Here is a 21,063-nt window from a genome sequence, read left to right as displayed (position 1 = left end):
ATGTTTTCAATGCAGCTTTGCCTAAAGGATAGTGAACGACTTCTCACACCGTGAAATGTGACCACGAAAGTCAGCAGGGGGCAGCAGTGTGTGGGGACGGTGCCATGCTCAGTGGTTACTTAGCAGATTTGGACTTGCACCTGAAACCTTCTTGACCCAGGTCCACTCCCTTAACCACCAAGCCACCACTGCCCCTAAAGGGTCAAAGGTCACACCCTTGTAGGTAGCAGTGGTTTCTCCAGATTCTGTTGTTATTTTTTGAAGTGAAACACGTCGGTTTTTTTTTCTGTATACATTAATTTTTATATACTGTACCGTACATTTTTTAAAAATAATGAAATCAAAAATTTACATTTTATTTTCCACATGCCAGATAAATATGAACAGATGTGTCTTTGTCAAAGACCACGATCATTCAAAAAAAAAAGACTGATCGTTACTGATTAGTTATATAAGTTTAAGTTGTTTTTTTTTTGACCAGACTGGATGGTTCGGCGGGCTGGAGTTGACCCACGGGCCGCCAGTTGATAATCACTACTAGTTGAACTTCTCTGGTTTCATTATATTTGGTTGCAATTCTACTGGCGTTTCAAAGTAGATATGCTAATTGAAGCGTGGACGCCCCCTTTGGGAGGTTCAGGGGTCAAGGTTCAGGGGTCAGTAGAAAGTGCTGATGTTGATGTTGATGTCAGTGTCAGTGAAACTGGTCAGTATTCCTCCTGGCTCTATCGTCATATTTAGCATGTACTCCTGTGAGTAGTTTGTTAATAATAATATCAATAATACTGGTTTAACGTGTTGCTGAAACATGGCTGCCTCTTCGCACTGAACGTGAAGAATGTGGGACCGGTTTTTGGCAGCGAGCATGTACAGTAATGTGTGTAACCGCTGTGCGGTGATGACCTCATCTCCCCTAAGGTGACCGACTGGATGCGGCAGCCCTCACACTAACACGTCTTAACCTCTCCTGGAAGTGACTGCGTCCCTCCTCTGCTCGCTAACCCACGCTAGTCTTCTCTCACCCTCCCGTAGGCACCGCTCTATTAACCTCTTCCTCCTGGCCTATCAGAGAATATGGATAGAAACAGAGGAGTACTCATTTGAGGAGAAGCTAGTGCAGGACCTTGCAGTAAGTATCTGTGTTGACCCAGAGGCTGGTGCTCCTCCTCCTCCTCCTCCTCCTCCTCGTTCTCCTTATCTCTCCCTCATTGTCCAAATGTCAGTTCCGTCTTAGCGAGCATGACATCACTGCTGATGTCAGAGCCGGCTGTTGTCCAGTGGTGTGTAGTGTTTTCCATCCATCTGAGGTAAGAGGGCATCCAACCACGATGCTTCCACTTACTGAAACGAAAAACTTACGAAAGTAAATTTTGTAAATTTACTTTGGTAAATTATTGAACGTGAAAGTTTAATTTTTTTTTTAAACTTTCACGTCAAGGCTTGAAGTCGACAGAAGGAATAAAACACATGCCGAGTCGGTTGTTTACCACTTTCTTTTGCTAATTTCTGAAGATTATGATTTACAAAGATTCATCACTAGAGTTGTCCGATTATATCGGACCAACTCATTAACTCTAGTAATGAGTCAGAGCCAGATATTAGCATAATTATGTAATATCGGGAGAAATCGTTTTTCCTCCGATAATGAACACCCGATGACGCAGCGCCTGGGTTTCACCAGAGGATGGAATCTTCTTAAAGATCCAGTGGGGCATCACAGTAAAAGTTGGTGATGTTTTAATTCTACAACAGGAGAATCTGTATGTGATGTGACCTAAGAAATAGTTTTGGAAAAAAAAAAAAGTATCGGTTGAATTGGAAATGAAATGTTGGACAATAACGACATGTTGGATATCGGCAAAAAGCTAGCCTCGGACATCCCGACTCATTGCCTAATCTGACAAACTTCTGAACACTCCAATTTTCTGTACATACTGTATCAAATTAGCCAGTTACCTGTTCATTCATTTCATACATTGAGGTATTTCTGTGACAGTCGTCTGAACACTCCCAGGGTCTGACTTTTTTTTTTTTCTTCCGTGAGTGCATGCGTCACCGACTGTGAATGCTGACAGCACGTCCTGTTGTTGTCTGTTTGGGATATTAATATTGTATCAGCCTCAGATCAGCTGCAGATTTCTCTCCGTGCTTCAGTGGTGTTGATGCTGACTGAACTGTTCTGTGGTCGTGTCCAGAAAACGCAGCCCAAAGTGGAGGAGGAGGAAGAAGAAGAAGTCAGGGAACAGCCAGACCCACTGCACCAGCTCATCCTGCACTTCAGCCACAACGCACTGACGGAGTGCAGGTGAACGCACCGCGGAGACACCGCACACAGTAGCCACATTCTTTATAGAACACATCGCGCTCACTGTTGCTCCACCGTGCAGGTGGCGCTATTGTGAAGCTGAATTCATTTACGTATGGGGTTTTTTGTACATACATTTATATATATTTAATTCTCTTCTCTGTGGTCGCCCACTGGACATGAACATATTTACCTCACGATGGCTGTTAGCTAACACAAAGATGAATAAAATGGCATCCGATTATCAAACACAAGCCTAATATCTTTGTATTCAATGCTATATATATCATGGAAATGAAGCCGATTTTAATTTCGATTAAATGCGATTAATTATTATTAATCACGATTAATCGTGACTAAAATACAGGACTCTGTGGGTGTAGCACTATCTCCATGTATTACTGTTCTCTGTTAACACACTAATGATTTATTTTTTTAATGTAACTCATTTCTTCTCTCCTGTTAGTTCTGTGGAAGACGACCCTCTGTATATTGCGTATGCTGATATGATGGCAAAGGTATCACGACCTTAACATTCCTGGAAAAAAAAAATAGGTTCAGCGGTTTTGATTTGTGTTTCACTTTATTTCTTTTTCTGTTTCAGAGCTGTGCTGAAGGTGAGGAAGAAGAGGACGAAGAAGGGAAAGAAAAAACCTTTGAGGTATTTTTGATTACTTTCTGGGTTGAAAAAAAAAAAAGATTTTTTTTTTTTCCGACTGCCGTCCGAACCCTCTGACTCCGGTCATTACTCATAGGAAAAGGAAATGGAGAAGCAGAAGATGCTGTATCAGCAGGCGCGGCTTCACGACCGAGGGGCTGCAGAGATGGTGCTACAGATGATCAGCGCCAGCAAAGGCAGGAAGTCACCGGGACGCAGTCGCCTCACGGGTCCGAGTGTCAGGTCTAATCGTCTGTGTTTGTGATTTTCAGGTCGACTCGGAGCGACTGTGACGGTCACCCTGAAACTGGGCATCTCCATCCTGAACGGGGGAAACACCTTAGTGCAGCAGGTACATGCAGTACTTCATGATGACGCTGTACATGGTATAAAAACAAAATGCAGTTTTTGGGGGGAGGGGGTAAACTGTACTGGTGTTTTTCATGCAGAAAATGCTGGACTACCTGAAGGAGAAAAGAGACGTTGGCTTCTTCAAAAGTTTATCTGGACTCATGATGTCCTGCAGGTGATGGAACTTATTTTTTTATTCCTTAATTTTTGTCATTAAATCAAATATTCAATGCGTTATGATGCATTTTTGAGTTATGTTTTTTTTTATCTTTTCCAACAGAAAAATCCTGACCCCTAGTGTCCACACGTTATATTACTGTCATAAAAAGTTTTAAAATGCTACGTGAAAAAAATATTTTTATTTTTACATTTTCAACAGTGTTCTGGATTTAAACGCTTTTGAGCGACAGAACAAAGCCGAGGGTCTGGGGATGGTGACTGAAGAAGGATCAAGTAAGTGAGGTCCATGAAGACGGTAATCTGAATCAGACTGTGTTTTTAGACTGTGCTGTAAAATGCTGTAAACATTACTTTCATTACTCATTTGGATCCACGCTGTTACCGTTACCTCCAGACAAAAAAGTTCGCTCAGATCTCTGTGACATATACTCCCATCGCCATGTCACGTCGGTCTCTGGGGGGCGACACTGTGCGTCATTTCTGCATTGCATGTGAAACCAGCGCTGCTGTATGTCCCAGTCCACGTGGGCCTTGTGTCTGTCATGTTCTGGAGTCAGAGTCACCACCACATGCACACGGACGTCCACCTGCTATTTTTTTCCCCCACTGTTTAAATCTGATGGGAGAAACGCATACAGTACGCGAGCTCAGATGCTAACTTCATGCTAACTCCAAGTCATTCCCGCCTCATTAACTCAGGCATAAGTGATGGTAACTGTCCGTCCTGTCTATCGACCTGTAGTCCCCCCCCCCCCCCCCCGTCTGCCGCCGATTGAGCGGACTTTACCGACTTGTTTGTCGCTGTCACGGATCAGTGTCTGTAAAGATTAGCCGTTAACGTTAACGTTTACTCTGTTCCCACTCCTTCTTTAACGAAAATCTCAATGTCTTCTCCTTTGCTTATGTCTGCTTCTGTTTTGTTTATGTTTGTTGTTTACGTTCACGTTTTGTCATCGGTTGCAGTCAACGTGAGTGAGCGGGGTAAATACATGGTTCAGATTCTTCTCATTCTTCAATGCAATGCTGACATCCTGATTGCTCCTAGTTCAGTTCCCTGCTGCCCCCCCCCCCGGTCCTCCTCTCCTCTCTCCTCCTCTCCTGCTCCCGTTTCCTTCTTCCTCTTCTCCCTCCAACTCCCTCGCCTGGAATGCAACAATACCACTTGATTTATTTATATTTATTTATTTAGTTTTGTACCGTGGACTGAAAGAACAACATGCATGCTTCTTCAACATCCACTTCAGTCCACGGTGTCTGGTGTCGCAGACTCTTTTAGTAGAAGTTCTTTTTTTTCTCTTTTCGTAGTTTTTTTCGAAATTATTATTTGTGTGAAACGTTTTTGTGTTTATGTCAAATTGAAATGAAAACTAACTAATGTGTTGCCCAAAAAACTCCGTTTTTGTGTTTATGTCAAATTGAAATGAAAACTAATGTGTTGCCAAAAAAATACAATTAAAAAGCTTTGTTTTTAAGATTTTTAAGATGCAGCAAAGCTTTCAAAAAAAAAAAAAAAAGCACTGTACCTTGTGTGTGTGTTTCTGGAGTGTGAATATACTGCAGTGCACATACTCAGTGCTGTTCCAGTACTGTAGTGTGTACAGGAAGTAAAAGCCATGCCAGCTCAGAGGCCGGTCACCGGCGTGACGGTGCCCGGCCTCTGACCTTTCGTGTCGCTAAAACTAAAGGTTAAAACGGTTTCGTGTCCTCAGGTTCCAAAGTGCTGCAGAACGATGAGTTCACCAAGGACCTCTTTAGGTTCCTGCAGCTCCTCTGTGAAGGTCACAACAATGGTAGGAGGAACTTCATCCATAAATCAAAAAACAAAAAAAAATGCACTCCTCTTTAACTCCTGGTGTTTTTAGACTTTCAGAACTTCCTGCGGACTCAGACAGGAAACACCACGACGGTCAACATCATAATCAGTACCGTGGACTACCTACTAAGACTACAGGTGTGTCACTGATACTGACTCCAGGTTAGGTTTGTGTGGTGTGTGAAGTCATTTCCTGTATCACACCAGGTGTGTCTGTACTGTCTGTGCCTCAGGAATCCATCAGTGACTTTTACTGGTACTACTCCGGTAAAGACATCATCGACGAGGCCGGACAGAGGAACTTCTCCAGAGCTCTGTCAGTGGCCAAGCAGGTTTTCAACTCTCTGACGGAGTACATACAGGTAAAACAACAACATCATCTCAACGCTACGAGGAAAAAAAAAAGTCTTAATTACAGCTCGTGCGGAAACTAAAATGTTTTTTGTCCGATCTCTCCATCGGCTCCGTGTCTTTTTACCTCAGGGTCCGTGCATCGGGAACCAGCAGAGTCTGGCTCACAGCCGGTTGTGGGACGCCGTCGTGGGCTTTCTGCATGTGTTTGCCAACATGCAGATGAAGTTATCCCAGGTATGTGCTGGTTTGCAGGTACTTTTACAGAGTAAAACTTGTTGTTTCTTTAATGTATTTGGACCAAAAAAACCCCCAAGAATTTACTTTCAATAGGGACAGAAAAAAAAACTGCAAGTCACTCCAAAAACACTGGGACAATATATAAGTTGAATTTAAAACACCAAAAAAAATCAAGATCAAATCGGGGGGGTTTGGCTTATATGCGCATAAATACATGGGATTTTTCCATCGATCGCATCATCACCGATAATAATCACCAAGTCGAACGTACGGTCAAAAATATCCTTACACTTAAATTCAATCCTCACAATCTACAACTACAACAACTTCTAAATTCACATAAAATTGTCTGCAGTATTGTTAGGTGTCCTTGGGTGACAAAAAGGCGTCCATGAAATAAAATGTATTATTATTATTATTACTTTCACATATATTCACGTTTGATGCACAGCTATAAAAAATACAGTTTTTTGCACTTTTAATCCAAAGATTTCTTGTGATTTTCTGACTTTGTTTACACATTATTAACTGTCATTAAAACATTTCATATAAAACGAGTTAGTCTCAACACGGTTGTTTTTACTTTTGCCTTTTAAAAAGGTTCAAGTAAAATACGTTGTATCTTTATGGAAACAGAAAAAAAAAACCTTTTCTGAAAAAGTATCTGTATAATTTAGAGATAAAATCTTATCTCGACTCCTTCTGTCTCGTGATGTATTTGAGGCAGAACCTTTGTGGAACACTTCTATTTGTCTTAGTCTGCTTTTGTATTCTGTAAAAAAAGCTGTGGCCGCTAGAGGTCGCCATTGCTTAAAGAATAATAACCACAGCCTCCGCGGTGCCGGGTCACAGTCAGGAGTGGGTTAAACTGTGTCTCTTTGTCTTTGTCTTATTTGGACAGAATGAACCAGAATGAATGAGAGAAGAAAAACTTTTATAAAAAAAACAAAATTAATTATGGCTTAGATTTATGACGTGTTCAACCACAGTGTCTGTAAATCAGTTGGTCTGACCTGACCAGCTGTGTTCTGTCATTGACCTTTCTGTTCTGATGGATGGGTGTTCTCTAAAAGGGTCTTCTGGGTCCAAGCAGGTCCTCTCCAGGTCTTCACAATTGGACTTTAACTTTGAAATTAAAGTTTTTTGGTGGTAGACCAGGTTACGGAGTACTCTGTACGAGGTAGTGGAATGGAATTGAATCTTTTAAAAGAAATCTTTTCTCTTTTCTTCTACAAGGACTCCAGCCAGATTGAATTATTGAAGGAGCTGCTGGACCTCCAGAAGGACATGATTGTCATGATGCTGTCTCTTCTGGAAGGTGATTTCATAACAAATATTGATTAAATACGTGATGTTCTGGTGTCGCACTGACGCATCCACGTTCTCCTTTCACAGGGAATGTCGTCAATGGAACCATTGGCAAGCAAATGGTGGACACGTTGGTTGAGTCCTCCAGCAACATGGAGATGATCCTGAAGTTCTTCGACATGTTCCTCAAGTTGAAGGACCTGACCACCTCGGACAGCTTCAGGGAGTACGATCGGGAGAGCAAAGGCATCATCTCCAAGAAGGACTTCCAGAAGTCCATGGAGAACCAGAAGCAGTACTCCCAGTCGGAGATCGAGTTTCTCCTCTCGTGCGCCGAGGCCGACGAGAACGACATGTTCAGCTACAAGCAGTTCGTGGAGCGATTCCACGAACCCGCCAAGGACATCGGCTTCAACGTAGTGGTCCTGCTGATGAATCTTTCCGAGCACATGCCTCCCGCAGCTCGTCTCTCCACTTTCCTGGACCTGGCCGAAAGTGTCCTCAGTTACTTTGAACCCTTTTTGGGGCGCATCGAGATCATGGGCGGAGCCAAACGGATCGAAAGAGTCTACTTTGAGATCAGCGAGTCCAGTCGCACCCAGTGGGAAAAACCACAGGTGAAGGAGTCAAAGAGACAGTTCATTTTTGACGTGGTCAACGAGGGTGGAGAGAGCGAAAAGATGGAGCTGTTTGTCAACTTCTGCGAGGACACCATCTTTGAGATGCAGCTCGCTTCTCAGATTTCAGAGCCCGACCCGGTGGAACACCCCGAGGAGGAGAAAGAGGACAATCAGAGTGCTGTGGAGAACCCGGAAGAGGAGGAAGAAGAGGAGAACGTGATGCTGGAGTCTTCCTCGGCCTTCACCATGGCCTGCGTTTCCTTCAGGAAAAGCTTCTGCCACTTCTGGCAGATGCTGACTCTGAAGAGCATCAGGCGACAGTACAGGAAGTTTAAGAAGATGAGTGTCAAAGAGATGGTCCACGGGTTCTTCTCCTTCTTCTGGATGATTTTTACCGGACTCTTCTACTTTGTCTACACCCTCATTTGGGGCTTTTTCCACATTTTGTGGACCACCATGTTTGGCGGCGGCCTCGTGGAAGGAGCCAAGAATATGAAAGTGACAGATATTTTGGGAAACATGCCCGATCCCACTCAGTTTGGCATTCACGGAGACGTCCTAGAGGCCGAGAAGATGGAGACGAGCGAAGCCTCGGCGTTGGCGGAGATGGGTCAGATAGCCCAGGGGGAGGCAGCGGAGGCGGACCTCATGGCGGAGCTGCTGAACATACAACCCAAAAGGGAGGGAAAGCACGGGAGTGAGCCGGGGTTGGGTGACGTGTCGGAGGTGGTGGTGGGCGACGCGCCGTCCATTGCCAGCGCTGTCAGGCAGAAGAAGGCGCAGGTCAGTGATCTCCCAGAATGCAATGGTCAGAACATGAAACTGTTCTGTATAAAAAACTTTCCTTGATGAATCTCAAGTTTCATTTTTTTTTTTCCACAGATGGCTGCAAAGAAAAATGCCGTTAACGGAGACTACAAGTCTGACTCGGAAAAAGGAGAGTGAGTTATTTTTGAAGTGTTAAAGATACAAAGTACACACGTGTAATTGAGTCTGTCAATTAGCAGTATGGGTGTAAGAAAATATTGATACACGGAAATATCGCAATATTCTCCTTTTCACGATACCATATCGATATTCTACAGCACTGTATCGATTTTTTTTAATCAACAATTAATATGAAAATATTCATGCCATTTTTGGATTGCATTTAAACCTGCGGAAAAAAATTAAATATATCCTCTGGTATATATTATCGGAGTAATACTGCGTACTACTCTATATTAGTGTTTTCCAAACTGTTTTTCTGGGGTCATATATTTTAAAAGTCACAAACCTTTGTGACTCGAGTCTATAGATATTAATCATAAACTCCTGGGAAACATGATGTGAGAAAAAAAAACAAACTCTTGCGACCCACCTGAGGGCCGCGACCCAGTCTTTGGGAACAATGGGGAAACACTGCTGTATATCGTTACCCCTATATTGCGATACGTATCGCCAGATTCTTGCCAACACACAGCCCTAATTATCAGTAAAAGTCACTGACGGTGAATCCGACCGTTGCAGCTCAGACGATGGAGAGAAGAAGGATCACGACAAGGCCAAGGATGAAGCCCCGCCCCAACACTCAGCAGGGGAGAAGAGAGCCCCCAAGAAGAAGCTGGGCCAAAGAAAAGAACCACCGGAGGCCTTCATGGTCAGCTTCCTGGCTGGCCTGGAAGTCTACCAGACTAAGATGCTGGTGAGGTTTTTCAGCAGCTCAACCGTGAGGACGTAGACGCACGGCCTAAATAACTGAACCTAACTCCAAATTCTTGTTCCGCAGAACTACCTGGCCAGGAACTTCTACAACCTCAGATTTCTGGCTCTTTTTGTTGCCTTTGCCATCAACTTCATTCTGCTCTTCTACAAAGTAAGTGATGTGAATAAAGTTTAAAAGTTTAACCATGTAAAGCAGGGGCATCAAACATATGGCCCGCAGGCCAAAATCGGCCCACCAAGGTGTTCAATCCCGGCTGCTTGATGCAGTTTTATTTTGTAAAATTTAATTTTTAAAATTTAAAAAAGATTTTACATTTTATTATTATTATTAATATAACAAGAACAATAATAACAATATAATAATAACTAATTCATAATAATAATAATTTAATTTGACACAGCTGCTGTAAAGCCTGACACATGAAAAAAAAATCAAAAAACTGAATATTATAAATTTTTGAAACTGAGATATTTATAAAACATTAAAACCAAAATTAAAAAAACCTGCAAAACAACATTTGGAAAACGTAGAACACTTCTTCAAAACACTTTCCCTCAGAATCGTACGTAGCAAATATGCTACAAATGGTTTTGTAGAGTTAAAGTCCTTAGTTTACACGCTGTGATGAAGACTGAAAAAAACAAAAACAAAACCTTTTCCTCATCTTCAAGGTAACTGGCGAGTCCTCAGACGATGAAGACCCTTGGAGTCGTCGCGGCAGAGTGGGGGAGGAGGACGATGAAGGGTCGCTCGAGTACTTCGTCCTCCAGGAGAGCACGGGCTACATGGCGCCAACGCTTCGCTGTCTTGCGATCCTGCACACCATCATCTCGTTCCTGTGTGTCGTGGGATATTACTACCTGAAGGTCAGTCACAAGTGGAACCTTTAAACACTGCTGTGTTGCTTGAAGATTTGAAAATCTCAGGGAGAGCTGAAGCCAGTTCCTGCAGTCACCAGGAGAGGGCAGCATACACCTTGAATAGTTTAGTAGTGACCTGCTGTCGGTTCAGAGTGAATGATTAAAACAAACAGTATGTCCTGAGAGTTGGGGTTCGAACCAGTGATCTTCTCGCTGCAGCAAGTGCACTTTCAATCTCCACCACTATGTGGCGCTAAATACGTTTTGGTTTATTAAAAATATAATTAAACAGCAGATGTATTTTGTGTAACTGATTATGAATGTAAATATGAATGTATTTTATTTACACGTAGTATTTATTGCACATCAAAATATATGACTTTGGAATTTGTTCAAGTCAAAAATTGTGTTCACTTTCAAAGCTCTTTTAAACATTTTCTCTTCTGAGTTCTGACCCCGCTCTGACGTCAACCGTCAGTGTCGTCAGTAAATGTCACTGACCGCCCGTCTGTGTCCAAGGTTCCACTGGTGGTCTTCAAACGGGAGAAAGAAATTGCCAGGAAGTTAGAATTCGCCGGCCTTTACATCACGGAGCAGCCGTCGGATGATGACATCAAAGGACAGTGGGACAGGCTGGTCATCAATACGCCGTGAGTCAGACGCGGGTCGAGTTATTAAACCCGTGAGTCATGAACCCGTATTGACCGCCGTCTGGAGCTTATCTTGTTTTTCTTCCCTTTTGCTCATCAGTTCCTTTCCGAACAATTACTGGGATAAATTCGTCAAACGCAAAGTAAGTGGCCGACGGCGTTTGTGCTCGACAGAAACTGAACGATTGACAGCGTCCAACACCAACACCGTCGTCCTCCTCTCTTCTGCCTGTAGGTGATTAAAAAGTACGGAGACCTGTATGGAGCGGAGAGGATAGCAGAGCTGCTGGGCCTGGATAAGAGCGCTCTGGACTTCAACCCCACAGAGGAGGCCGTCGCCAAAGAGGCCTCGCTGGTGTCGTGGTAGGAGAGCGCACAGACGGAGCCCAGAAAGACAATCAGGGTCAATGAGAAAATCTGAACCTCTCATATCACCGTGTCTCTCTGTCGCCAGGTTGAGTTCGATCGATACCAAGTACCACGTCTGGAAAATGGGAGTCGTGTTTACAGACAACGTGAGTTGGAAAGATTAATGTCTCAGTTCTGTTTCATTTGTTGGAGACGGAGTGGGAAAAAAGTTGCGGAGGGGATGGGGGGGGGGTTTCGATTGTGTGGTGAGGTCGGTGATTGATCACAGACGCTAACGGTTCTGCGGTGGTTCTGTGCCAGTCTTTTCTCTACCTGGTGTGGTACACCACCATGTCCATCCTGGGCCACTACAACAACTTCTTCTTCGCCGCACATCTTCTGGACATCGCCATGGGCTTCAAGACCCTCCGCACCATCCTGTCCTCCGTCACACACAATGGCAAACAGGTGAGGAGTTAAGGGGGGGAGGGAGGGGGCTGCAGACTGTTGACTCAGCAGTAGGGGTCACCGAAGACTCTGTTCTTGTAGCCAAAACCTTCGTGTCATATATGAATTCATACATTCACACCGATGGTGATTTCAGACTAAGCAGTTCACATTATCCACAATTTCTGGAAATGGAAAATCCACACAGAACGACCAGGGCTTAATTAACACTGCCTCTCTGCTGCCACCTGCTGGGTTTGACCAATATATACTGTACATTAAATCTGTTATTTATAAGACACTAAGTATTCTCGCCTCTCTGCTGCCACCTGCTGGGTTTGCCAGTGCAGTGACAAATATATACTCTACATTAAATCTTTTATTTATAAGACACTAAGTATTCTGATGTGTATTTTACTGTATTATACTTCTTAAAAAAATCCTGCTTATTATTTTATCAACTGGTGGCCCATGGACCAAATTCGGCCCACTGAACCATCCACTGCGGCCCGTGACTAGATCAAAAAATCTTGAGTTATTTTACTGTATTATACTTCTTAAAAATTCCTGCATATTATTTTATCAACTGGTGGCCCGTGGACCAAATTTGGCCCGCGGAACCATCCACTGCGGCCTGTGACTAGATCAAAAAATCTTGAGGATCAAGATTTAACAATTATTGTTTCACATCCTGTTCTTTTTTTATTTACACATTTTTTCCTAATGTTTCTTAACATTTGTTTTTGTTTTTTTTTTATTTCAAAGTCCCAAGAATACAGAAAAAGGAGAGAAAATAACTGTCAAAACCATAAACATCAAATAATAATGTGAGACAAAAATTTGATTTTTTTTTTAAATTCATGTAATTTCAGTGTCCGGCCTCCAGGGGGTCTGTGTGGACAAATATAGACTTCTCAGGGTTTTTGGAGTATTCTCCAGACACAACAGACCAGAGGCAGAAAAATAAAACTCAGTGTCTCCACGACCCAAGTGCAGATATTCACCTGAAATCTTCCTGGTAGAAATGCACCCCCCACTCCCTCTGCTGCCTGGGGGCAGATCAATGGAGCTGTCAGCCCTAATGAAGCGTGCTGATGCTTTTTTAATTCACCTCTACATCAGTTTGGGGGCTGTTTGTCATGTTGAGCTTTGTGCCAGGTATCAAACTTGGGGTTTGGGACCTCATGTGGGGTCGCCTGGAATTCAAATGGGGTCGCCTTAAATGTCTAGTAATTAATAATAATAGTTAAATAAAAATAGTTTTTAACTAATTATTATTTAAAATTGTGATTAAAAATGCAATCTATTTTTTCACTTAGATAAATATTAGTTTAAATAAAATACATCATATTAAAAGATATATGAGCTGCCGCATCTTGATTTCTGTTGTCGCCAGAAATCTGTGATATCAAAATGCGGTCACGTGCCAAAAAAAAGTTTGGGAACCACTGCTTTGGTTTATTTCCAATCTCATTTCCATATTTAATTATAAAAATTCCTCAGTGATGAAATATATTTTCACGGTACGACCGGCTGATCCCTGTTGTCGTCTGTTCCCTCCCTCAGCTGGTGTTGACGGTGGGTCTGCTGGCCGTCGTGGTCTACCTCTACACTGTGGTGGCCTTCAACTTCTTCAGGAAGTTCTACAACAAGAGTGAGGATGACGACGAGCCAGACATGAAGTGCGACGACATGATGACGGTGAGTATAAATGACCGACCGGGGGTGGGGCAAAAGATTTAGGCAGGACTGTATTTTGTTTTTTTCGTACATTTATAAGTAGTATTTAAGGTGTCCTGCTCCATCCTGGCCTGTTTGGGTCCGTTCTTACATTAAAGAGTTTCTATTAACATCAGTTTTTTAAGCCCCGCCCCTTGACCCTTTTGGGGTCACCTCCCACAGGTTGGGAAACAAGGCTGAACAGCCTGGCTGCCCAGCAGACTGTTGGTGACCGAACGGTCCAAAAAGCAGCCCACGAGCCCTATATTTCTTTTTTCCTTACAAAAAGTACGACTTTTTTAGTTGAATTAATTTGGTCTAAAAAATTAAAAAGAAAAACAGGATGAAAGGATGAAGACTGTAGTAAATGTTTACACCTCCCAAAAACTCCCAAGAAACCTTCTCCGTCCAGTTCCCCTCGATGATAAGACGACTAAGAACCTACAACCCTCCCAAAAACTCCGACCCAGTTCTATTATTCTACAGAATCTCTGCCTTAAAATTAAAATCCTTATCCCAGGCATGGGCAACCTAAGGCCCGGGGGCCGGATGCGGCCCGTCCATCTTATTAATCCGGCCCTGCCAAACCTTTCCAAATTATCTAATTTGTTTATATTATCATTACACTTCGGCCTTTTCCCTGCAATACCCACGTTTCCCCAATAGATGGCGTAGTTTGCCCACGCCTGCCTTATCCCGACCCTGTGCTTTTCCACAGTGCTACCTGTTCCACATGTACGTTGGAGTCAGAGCAGGGGGGGGCATCGGGGATGAGATCGAGGACCCGGCCGGTGACCCCTACGAGCTGTACCGCATCCTGTTCGACATTACCTTCTTCTTCTTCGTCATTGTCATCCTGCTGGCCATCATCCAGGGTGCGCTAACGCCGCAGCGCTGCACAACACGTCGTCACACTGTGTTGTACGCCATGAGTTCTCACATCATCTGTCCGTGCAGGTTTGATTATCGACGCCTTTGGAGAGCTGAGAGACCAGCAGGAGCAGGTGAAGGAGGACATGGAGGTGAGGACTTTTCATCCACAGAGGAAAACATTCCAGAAACTGGAATTCTGTCGGGAAGTTATTTGTCTTCGATCCAATAACTGCAGATTTCTGTCTCTGTTTTTCCTACGTTGACTTTTTATCGCAAATCTTGACATGACCTGTGGTGACCCCATTTGAATTTCAGGCGACCCCATGTGGGGCCGCGACCCCAAGGTTGAAAAACACACAGGATTAAATCCCATCTCACCACTTTTATCCAGACCCCACAGAGAAGTTTCTTTTTGTACCAACTTCCTGTTGCTGTCCAGAGTTCTGTGGTTCTCACCGTTGGTTCTTCTCTCCTCAGACCAAATGTTTCATTTGTGGCATCGGCAACGACTACTTCGACACCACACCTCACGGCTTCGAGACACACACCCTACAAGAGCACAATCTGGCCAACTACCTGTAAGTACCTGACCTCAGGGACGCTGCCTGTGGAAAAGTGGTGAACACGGCGGTTCACGGTCACGTGATCGCAGCCGTCCATCAAGATAGACCAGCTCAGATATTTAGATTAGATTAGATTAGATTGGATTGGATTAGATTAGATTAGATTAGATTAAATTAGTTAGCAGTGGATTAAATTAGATTAGATTAGATTGGATTAGATTAGATTAGATTAAATTAGTTAGCAGTGGATTAAATTAGATTAGATTAGATTAGATTAGATTAGATTAGATTAGATTAGATTAGATTAGATTAGATTAGATTAGATTAGATTAGATTAGATTAGATTAGATTAGTGAATAGTGGATTATTTTAGATAACATCAAATTAGATCAGATTAGTTAATATTAGATTAAATTAGAGTAGATTAGATTAGAATAGATTAAATTGAATTGGATTAGATTTGTTTAGTTTAGAATGGATTAGATTAAATTGGATTAGATTAGATCAGTTTAGATTAGATCAGACTATATTAGTTTAGATTGGATTAAATTACTTTATTTTATAGTGGATTAGATTAGATTAGATTAGATGATGAAATGATTGAATTGTTTTTATACGCTGCATTTGATTTGAACTGGTGTTAAATTTATGAAGGACAAAGAGGACGGACCTGTCTGACTTCTGTCCTTTGAACTCTTTGAGACACTGTTTTTACCTTTGTTTCGGCTGAACACTACGGCATTAGCGCTGCTGTCGCTAACAGCAGCAGCAGAACGCTGCGTCCAACGTCTCTGTCTTTAACACCTGTAACAATAAAAGGTCTGGGTCCACACGCAGGGACGGAGTCTCATCATTTGACCTCATGACTATTTAATGACCTGAACTTTAAAGGAAAATAGTCTCTGACGTCAGCGCTCGTCTCGTATTCATCCTGGCGACGTGACGTAGATGATGTCCATGGAGACACAGCGGCTCAGCGGTTTGAGGGAAACAATGTCACGTCATTGATTCTCTGCTAAGACAGGAATGTGACGTTGGCTGTGAAGTCTGACGCTGCGGTGACATTTGTGTCTGAATCTGATTGGTTTGGTTTTTTTTCCCTCTAAGGTTTTTCCTGATGTACCTTATCAACAAGGACGAGACGGAGCACACAGGACAGGTACAGTGTGAAGACACTCACGACCAGTCAGATCTGGTTCTCTGAAAGTCACCATAAGGACAAATGAGTCCTGGCTCCTCTGTTGGATGCATGTTTCCATATAATGGAGTTGACAGGATCAGACAGGAAGTTCAAAGACAGTCGTCATTTGAAAAGGTGTTTGATTGGATCAACAGATCTTTGACAGGTTTTATCGTCACATCTGTGAGTTTGATTTAATCAACTCTCAACAAAGGCTTGTTTTTTTCCTGAAGCAGATCAGTCGTCTGGTTTAAAGGGAAGTCTGATCAAATAAAACAGGTTTAGATCTTGATCCGCCAGATTTTCTTTTTCTCCCAAAGCTGAAAAAAAAAAACATTTGAAAGGAACTTCGTATCAGTTCTTAGTGGAGGCAAAGAAGTTTGAAGTTTGACCTGGAGTGAAAGACATCCACCTAGAACGAGTCCTCTGATCGGAACGTTGCTTAGAAATCCTGTGTTATCGACCTGGGATTTCAGTGATCAATCCTCCACAAACACATGAGGTGGTATTTAAATCCTGATGTGCTTCAGTGAAACCAAAACTTTGCAAAACACATTAAAGGATTCTACAAAGTCTTTTACTGCAGTTGTCGTAACTATAACTACTACTACTACTACTATTACTACTACTGTTGAGAATGAAACTGTCTGGTCCAATGAGACTCCCCTGAAAACATCTTCATTTATATATATAAACATGTTGTTTTGTGTATATATATATATATGTTTGTATATACATGTATATTGTACATAGACACAGTACATGTACAGTATGTGCATATATATATATATACATATATAAAATATGTACAGTATATATGTATTATATATGTATATGTATTGTGTACAGCATATACACATACTACATATACAGTTTATATATATGTGTATAATAATGGAGGGGCAGTGGTTGCTTGGTGGGGAAGGACGTGGACTTGGGTCGAGACAGTTGTAGGTTCGAGGCCCTTCAGCTGCTATAGTTATATATACATATATATACATATATACATATATATAGACATATATGTATATATATACATATATACATACATATATACATAGATGTATATACATATATACATCTGTGTATATATATATATATACATATATAGACATGTATGTATATATATATACATATATGTATATATGTATATACAGACATATATGTATATACTCTATATATGTATATACATATATAGATATACTGTATAGATGTATATATATATATATATGTATATATATATATATATATAAATTAGAAATAAGAGAAAAGGTTGTTAGGACTAATGTCTCCCGTCAGGACGTCAGTTTGCTCCGTGTGATTGGTTGATAACACTGGTTCACTGATCAGTGATATGTCAGAGCTGCACTGATGACATTTGATGACGACATGATTGAAGCTGAGTCACAGCCGCGGCTCTGTCTATGTGATGGTATCTTTACATCCTGTTGTTTGTGTGTGTGTGTGTGTGTCTGTGTGTGTGTGTGTGTGTGTGTACAGGAGTCATACGTGTGGAAGATGTACCAGGAGCGATGCTGGGATTTCTTCCCAGCTGGAGATTGCTTCCGCAAACAGTACGAAGATCAGCTGGGATAGAACCCACGCCTCGTCCTCATCTCTATCTGTACTAGACTGACTGGTGGCTGCTGGGAGATGTAGTCCTACATGGAGTTTCTGGACTACAGTACACAGACGACAACCTTCAAAGGTGTCGGCCCGGCCTGATGAAAGACCAGGAATTTTTTTTCTTCTTCTCTACCTGCGTCAGCGTCGGTCCAGCGCCACCGTGTGGAGATAATGAGCAGTCACCTGCTCGGACGTTCGGTCGTTGTTCGGGACGGCGTGTTGCCTTGTACTCCACATAACCCCGAGTCATTGCACAATATATTTTTTGTTGTCTTTTTTTAACAAAAAAAAAAAAAAAAAAAAAAAAAAACAACAAAACAAAACCGCGGGTTGCGTGGCGTCACAGGACACGGTTTCATTCACATTATGCACAAAAAAAAATCTACTTCAATATTTTGAGAATGTTCAACAGGAGACTTAATGCCAAAAGAGACGCAGAGGTGTGAAAAAATAAATAAAATAAATAAAAACGTGGTGTGAAACCAGGTGTTAGAGTAGAGGAAGGGCGTGGTTTGTGTAGAAGTATAAAATGCCTCCCCTCGTTCATGAAGTGCCTTACTGTACTGTATCTACATTACAATGAAGCTATGCAACACTTGGTCTTTTCTTTGTTGTATGTAAGTACAGTCGTTTCACTGCTGTCCAAACTCCTGGTTCGTGGCCCAGAGTTTCGACTGCGAACGTGAAACAACAGCATTGGTATGAATTTACGATTGTTTATTTCTTTCATTTGAATTTGTTTTTTTTTTTTCGTTACGGTTCGTGAATGCAGCATTGGAACTGCAAATGTTCAATGACAATGTATGGCGTGTAAACTTAAAAAAATATAAAATATATATATATAAAAATAAAATAAAATAAAATAAAATTGAAAAAAAAAAAACAGACACTGATAATGACGGAACTCCTCCAAACGTTAAACTGCTATTGTATGGCCCTTTGTATGTAGTGGCTTTGCTGATCTGGGCATTTCTTTTGATGGAGAAAAAAAAAACAAATAAATGAAATTATTGCAAGAAAATGTCGACGTGCGTGAGTCTTAGGTTTTTTGTTTCAAGTACTTAACATAAATGTACAGGAACCAGAAGCTCAAGACGTTTTTGTTTGTTCTCTTTGTCAAACATCTGGATCGTGGACAGCAGACAGGACGTGTGGCACAGCATGACCCAGATGACCCGGTCACAAATTTATGATTCAAAAGGTTTGGGATTTATTCATAGGCGACTGTTTTACTGTTTCTAATACCTGCGTCCTATTCTTAGCGATCAGTACCGAACAGTACTGAACCGTGACCCAAAAATCAAGCTACATCCCAAACCTACCCAATCTCCACCCTGACCTGACTGGTCCTGTTTTCTTATCACAGAGATGCTACAGGTTCCAGAAGATGGCGCTAAAACCACATTTAAATTTATACCATTACATTATATAACATTTAATGAAAGTGAGAACTGGCCTCCAGCTCTGTATATCGGCTTTGGACTTGTAAAAAAGCTAAAGTCTCTACAAAGGGATAACATCTGAGGTTTCAAACTCCTGGTTCGTGGCCCATAAACCACACATATTTTATATATATTCATTCCATTCCATTAAAAGAATGATGGCAGTAATGGACCCCAACTCATGACCTTATGACCCCTGGGTGTGATATTGTCAATATATATATATATAGACAGCAGCCTAAAACTTTTGCACCATTCAACTCAAACACGGAAATGACAATAAAAAAAATCTGATTTCACTGCATATAATTCATGTCATATATATTTGACTATAAATATATATGGAATATATTAAATATATCGGACTTATATATTGTAAATCAGTGTTTTCTGGAGACCCATATTTTAAAAGTCACAAAACTTCACGACCGAAGTCAAGAGACATTATTCGTAAACTCCTGAGAAACATGCTGCGAGACGACCTCCCCAAAAAAAAAAATCTCTTGCGACCCACCTGAGGGTCGCGACCCAGTCTTAGGGAAACAATGTTGTAAATTATATAATTATACTGTGATGACGGCGGGCTTCCTGCAGCCACTAATTAGTGATTAATTAGGCTTGGTTAATTTAAAATCTTGAGACAGGACCTCAGCCAGTCTGGCGTCATGAAGGTTTTTACCCCATTACCCAGGATGCCACCTGTCAGCTTGCATCATCATCCACACCTGGGGGCAGCAGGGCACCACACGGGGCAGCAGTCTGCTGCAGAGAACACTGTAATGTTCCTGGGATGAGTGATGGTTTTTAATTAAAGAGGCAGAAAAATCAAAAACAACAAAATAACACCAACACGGCACGGTGGCGGCGGCGGCGGTGGTGGCGGCGGCAGGATTAAAACGCCGCCTTTGTCACTAATCGTTTAAAAGCTGCTGTTGTGTAAATATTTCACACTTATTGCGCTGGGTTGAGCAGAGGTGGCGTTAAAAGCAGCTCAGTTTAAAGCGGGAAGAACACAGTCGTTTACATGTTTAATGAACGCAGCGTGAAGTCGCTCCAAACATAAAAGAACCCTTAAACAATTACACTAATGGAGACACAGTGTCGTTCTGATTCCATCCGGAGTTCGCCGTCGCCGTCGCCGTGTTCGCTGGTTTTTAATTTTCATCAGGTTTATGCAAATGTGCGAAATTACAAAAATGAGAAAGTGGAGGATTTACGTCGACGCTGTTACATAAAATATAAGATATGTGGAAAATGATTAAAGAAAAAAGGTTTTCTTTTCATTATTGTTTCTTTCATCGTCAGCACAACAGGAGATTCACCGGGGTTTTATTTTCTCATGTTGTAAAATATACATTTCTATGCAGACGATACACGTAAATTTGAAAGATATAAAAACTTGTTTGTGCTTCTTGACAAGTACCAACGTAGGTTATTCTTTTTTTTTGTTTGTTTTGTTTAAGTTTGTTCTTAGTTTGTTCTTCTTGCAAATAACCAGGTAATCTGTTCTTAGTTAGTTGTTCTGGTCATTAACTAAGTCACTTGTTTTTAGTTCTTAGCTCTTGGTGATTTACGAGAACAAACAAACGAAGGATTTTATTCAGAAGTTTATTCTGTAGTTAATAACAAACAGTTCATTCTTAAATATATTTTNNNCCAACAGCTCTGTCTCACCACGGAACCCTGGTCTCACACACCCACCCACACACACACACACACACACACACACACAACCTTCTGCTGCTGAAGGTCGATCAGTTCTGCCCCCCCCTGGTGAACAGTGGAACAGAGTGACAGGAAATAACAGAGAACTGCTGGAGGTCA

The 21,063-nt window shown here is 41.9% G+C and overlaps 1 protein-coding gene across 1 annotated transcript in view; it reads left to right on the top strand.

Moving 5' to 3' along the window:
- Positions 1 to 18,818, top strand: part of LOC103393003 (ryanodine receptor 3-like) — a 21,531-nt gene extending 2,713 nt beyond the window's left edge. The window contains exons 5-34 of the mRNA XM_017040978.2: positions 1,033 to 1,129; positions 2,196 to 2,305; positions 2,772 to 2,823; positions 2,910 to 2,966; positions 3,061 to 3,160; positions 3,236 to 3,315; positions 3,413 to 3,489; positions 3,694 to 3,767; positions 4,458 to 4,475; positions 5,204 to 5,284; positions 5,357 to 5,445; positions 5,541 to 5,669; positions 5,791 to 5,895; positions 7,135 to 7,216; positions 7,294 to 8,609; positions 8,709 to 8,767; positions 9,336 to 9,510; positions 9,595 to 9,681; positions 10,203 to 10,397; positions 10,911 to 11,041; positions 11,142 to 11,184; positions 11,277 to 11,404; positions 11,496 to 11,556; positions 11,711 to 11,857; positions 13,403 to 13,537; positions 14,274 to 14,430; positions 14,513 to 14,577; positions 14,906 to 15,006; positions 16,099 to 16,150; positions 17,672 to 18,818. Of these exons, the coding sequence (XP_016896467.1) occupies positions 1,033 to 1,129; positions 2,196 to 2,305; positions 2,772 to 2,823; positions 2,910 to 2,966; positions 3,061 to 3,160; positions 3,236 to 3,315; positions 3,413 to 3,489; positions 3,694 to 3,767; positions 4,458 to 4,475; positions 5,204 to 5,284; positions 5,357 to 5,445; positions 5,541 to 5,669; positions 5,791 to 5,895; positions 7,135 to 7,216; positions 7,294 to 8,609; positions 8,709 to 8,767; positions 9,336 to 9,510; positions 9,595 to 9,681; positions 10,203 to 10,397; positions 10,911 to 11,041; positions 11,142 to 11,184; positions 11,277 to 11,404; positions 11,496 to 11,556; positions 11,711 to 11,857; positions 13,403 to 13,537; positions 14,274 to 14,430; positions 14,513 to 14,577; positions 14,906 to 15,006; positions 16,099 to 16,150; positions 17,672 to 17,767 (4,099 nt within the window). The 3' untranslated portion in view covers positions 17,768 to 18,818. The remainder of the gene's footprint in view (positions 1 to 1,032; positions 1,130 to 2,195; positions 2,306 to 2,771; positions 2,824 to 2,909; positions 2,967 to 3,060; positions 3,161 to 3,235; positions 3,316 to 3,412; positions 3,490 to 3,693; positions 3,768 to 4,457; positions 4,476 to 5,203; positions 5,285 to 5,356; positions 5,446 to 5,540; positions 5,670 to 5,790; positions 5,896 to 7,134; positions 7,217 to 7,293; positions 8,610 to 8,708; positions 8,768 to 9,335; positions 9,511 to 9,594; positions 9,682 to 10,202; positions 10,398 to 10,910; positions 11,042 to 11,141; positions 11,185 to 11,276; positions 11,405 to 11,495; positions 11,557 to 11,710; positions 11,858 to 13,402; positions 13,538 to 14,273; positions 14,431 to 14,512; positions 14,578 to 14,905; positions 15,007 to 16,098; positions 16,151 to 17,671) is intronic.
- Positions 18,819 to 21,063: the final 2,245 nt, after the last annotated feature.

This window comes from Cynoglossus semilaevis, chromosome 1 (genome assembly GCF_000523025.1).
Source record: "Cynoglossus semilaevis isolate Cse_v1.0 chromosome 1, Cse_v1.0, whole genome shotgun sequence".
In the NCBI taxonomy this organism is placed as follows: domain Eukaryota; kingdom Metazoa; phylum Chordata; class Actinopteri; order Pleuronectiformes; family Cynoglossidae; genus Cynoglossus; species Cynoglossus semilaevis.
Note: the sequence above shows the minus strand (reverse complement) of the source record. Positions and strands in the feature narration are given on the sequence as shown.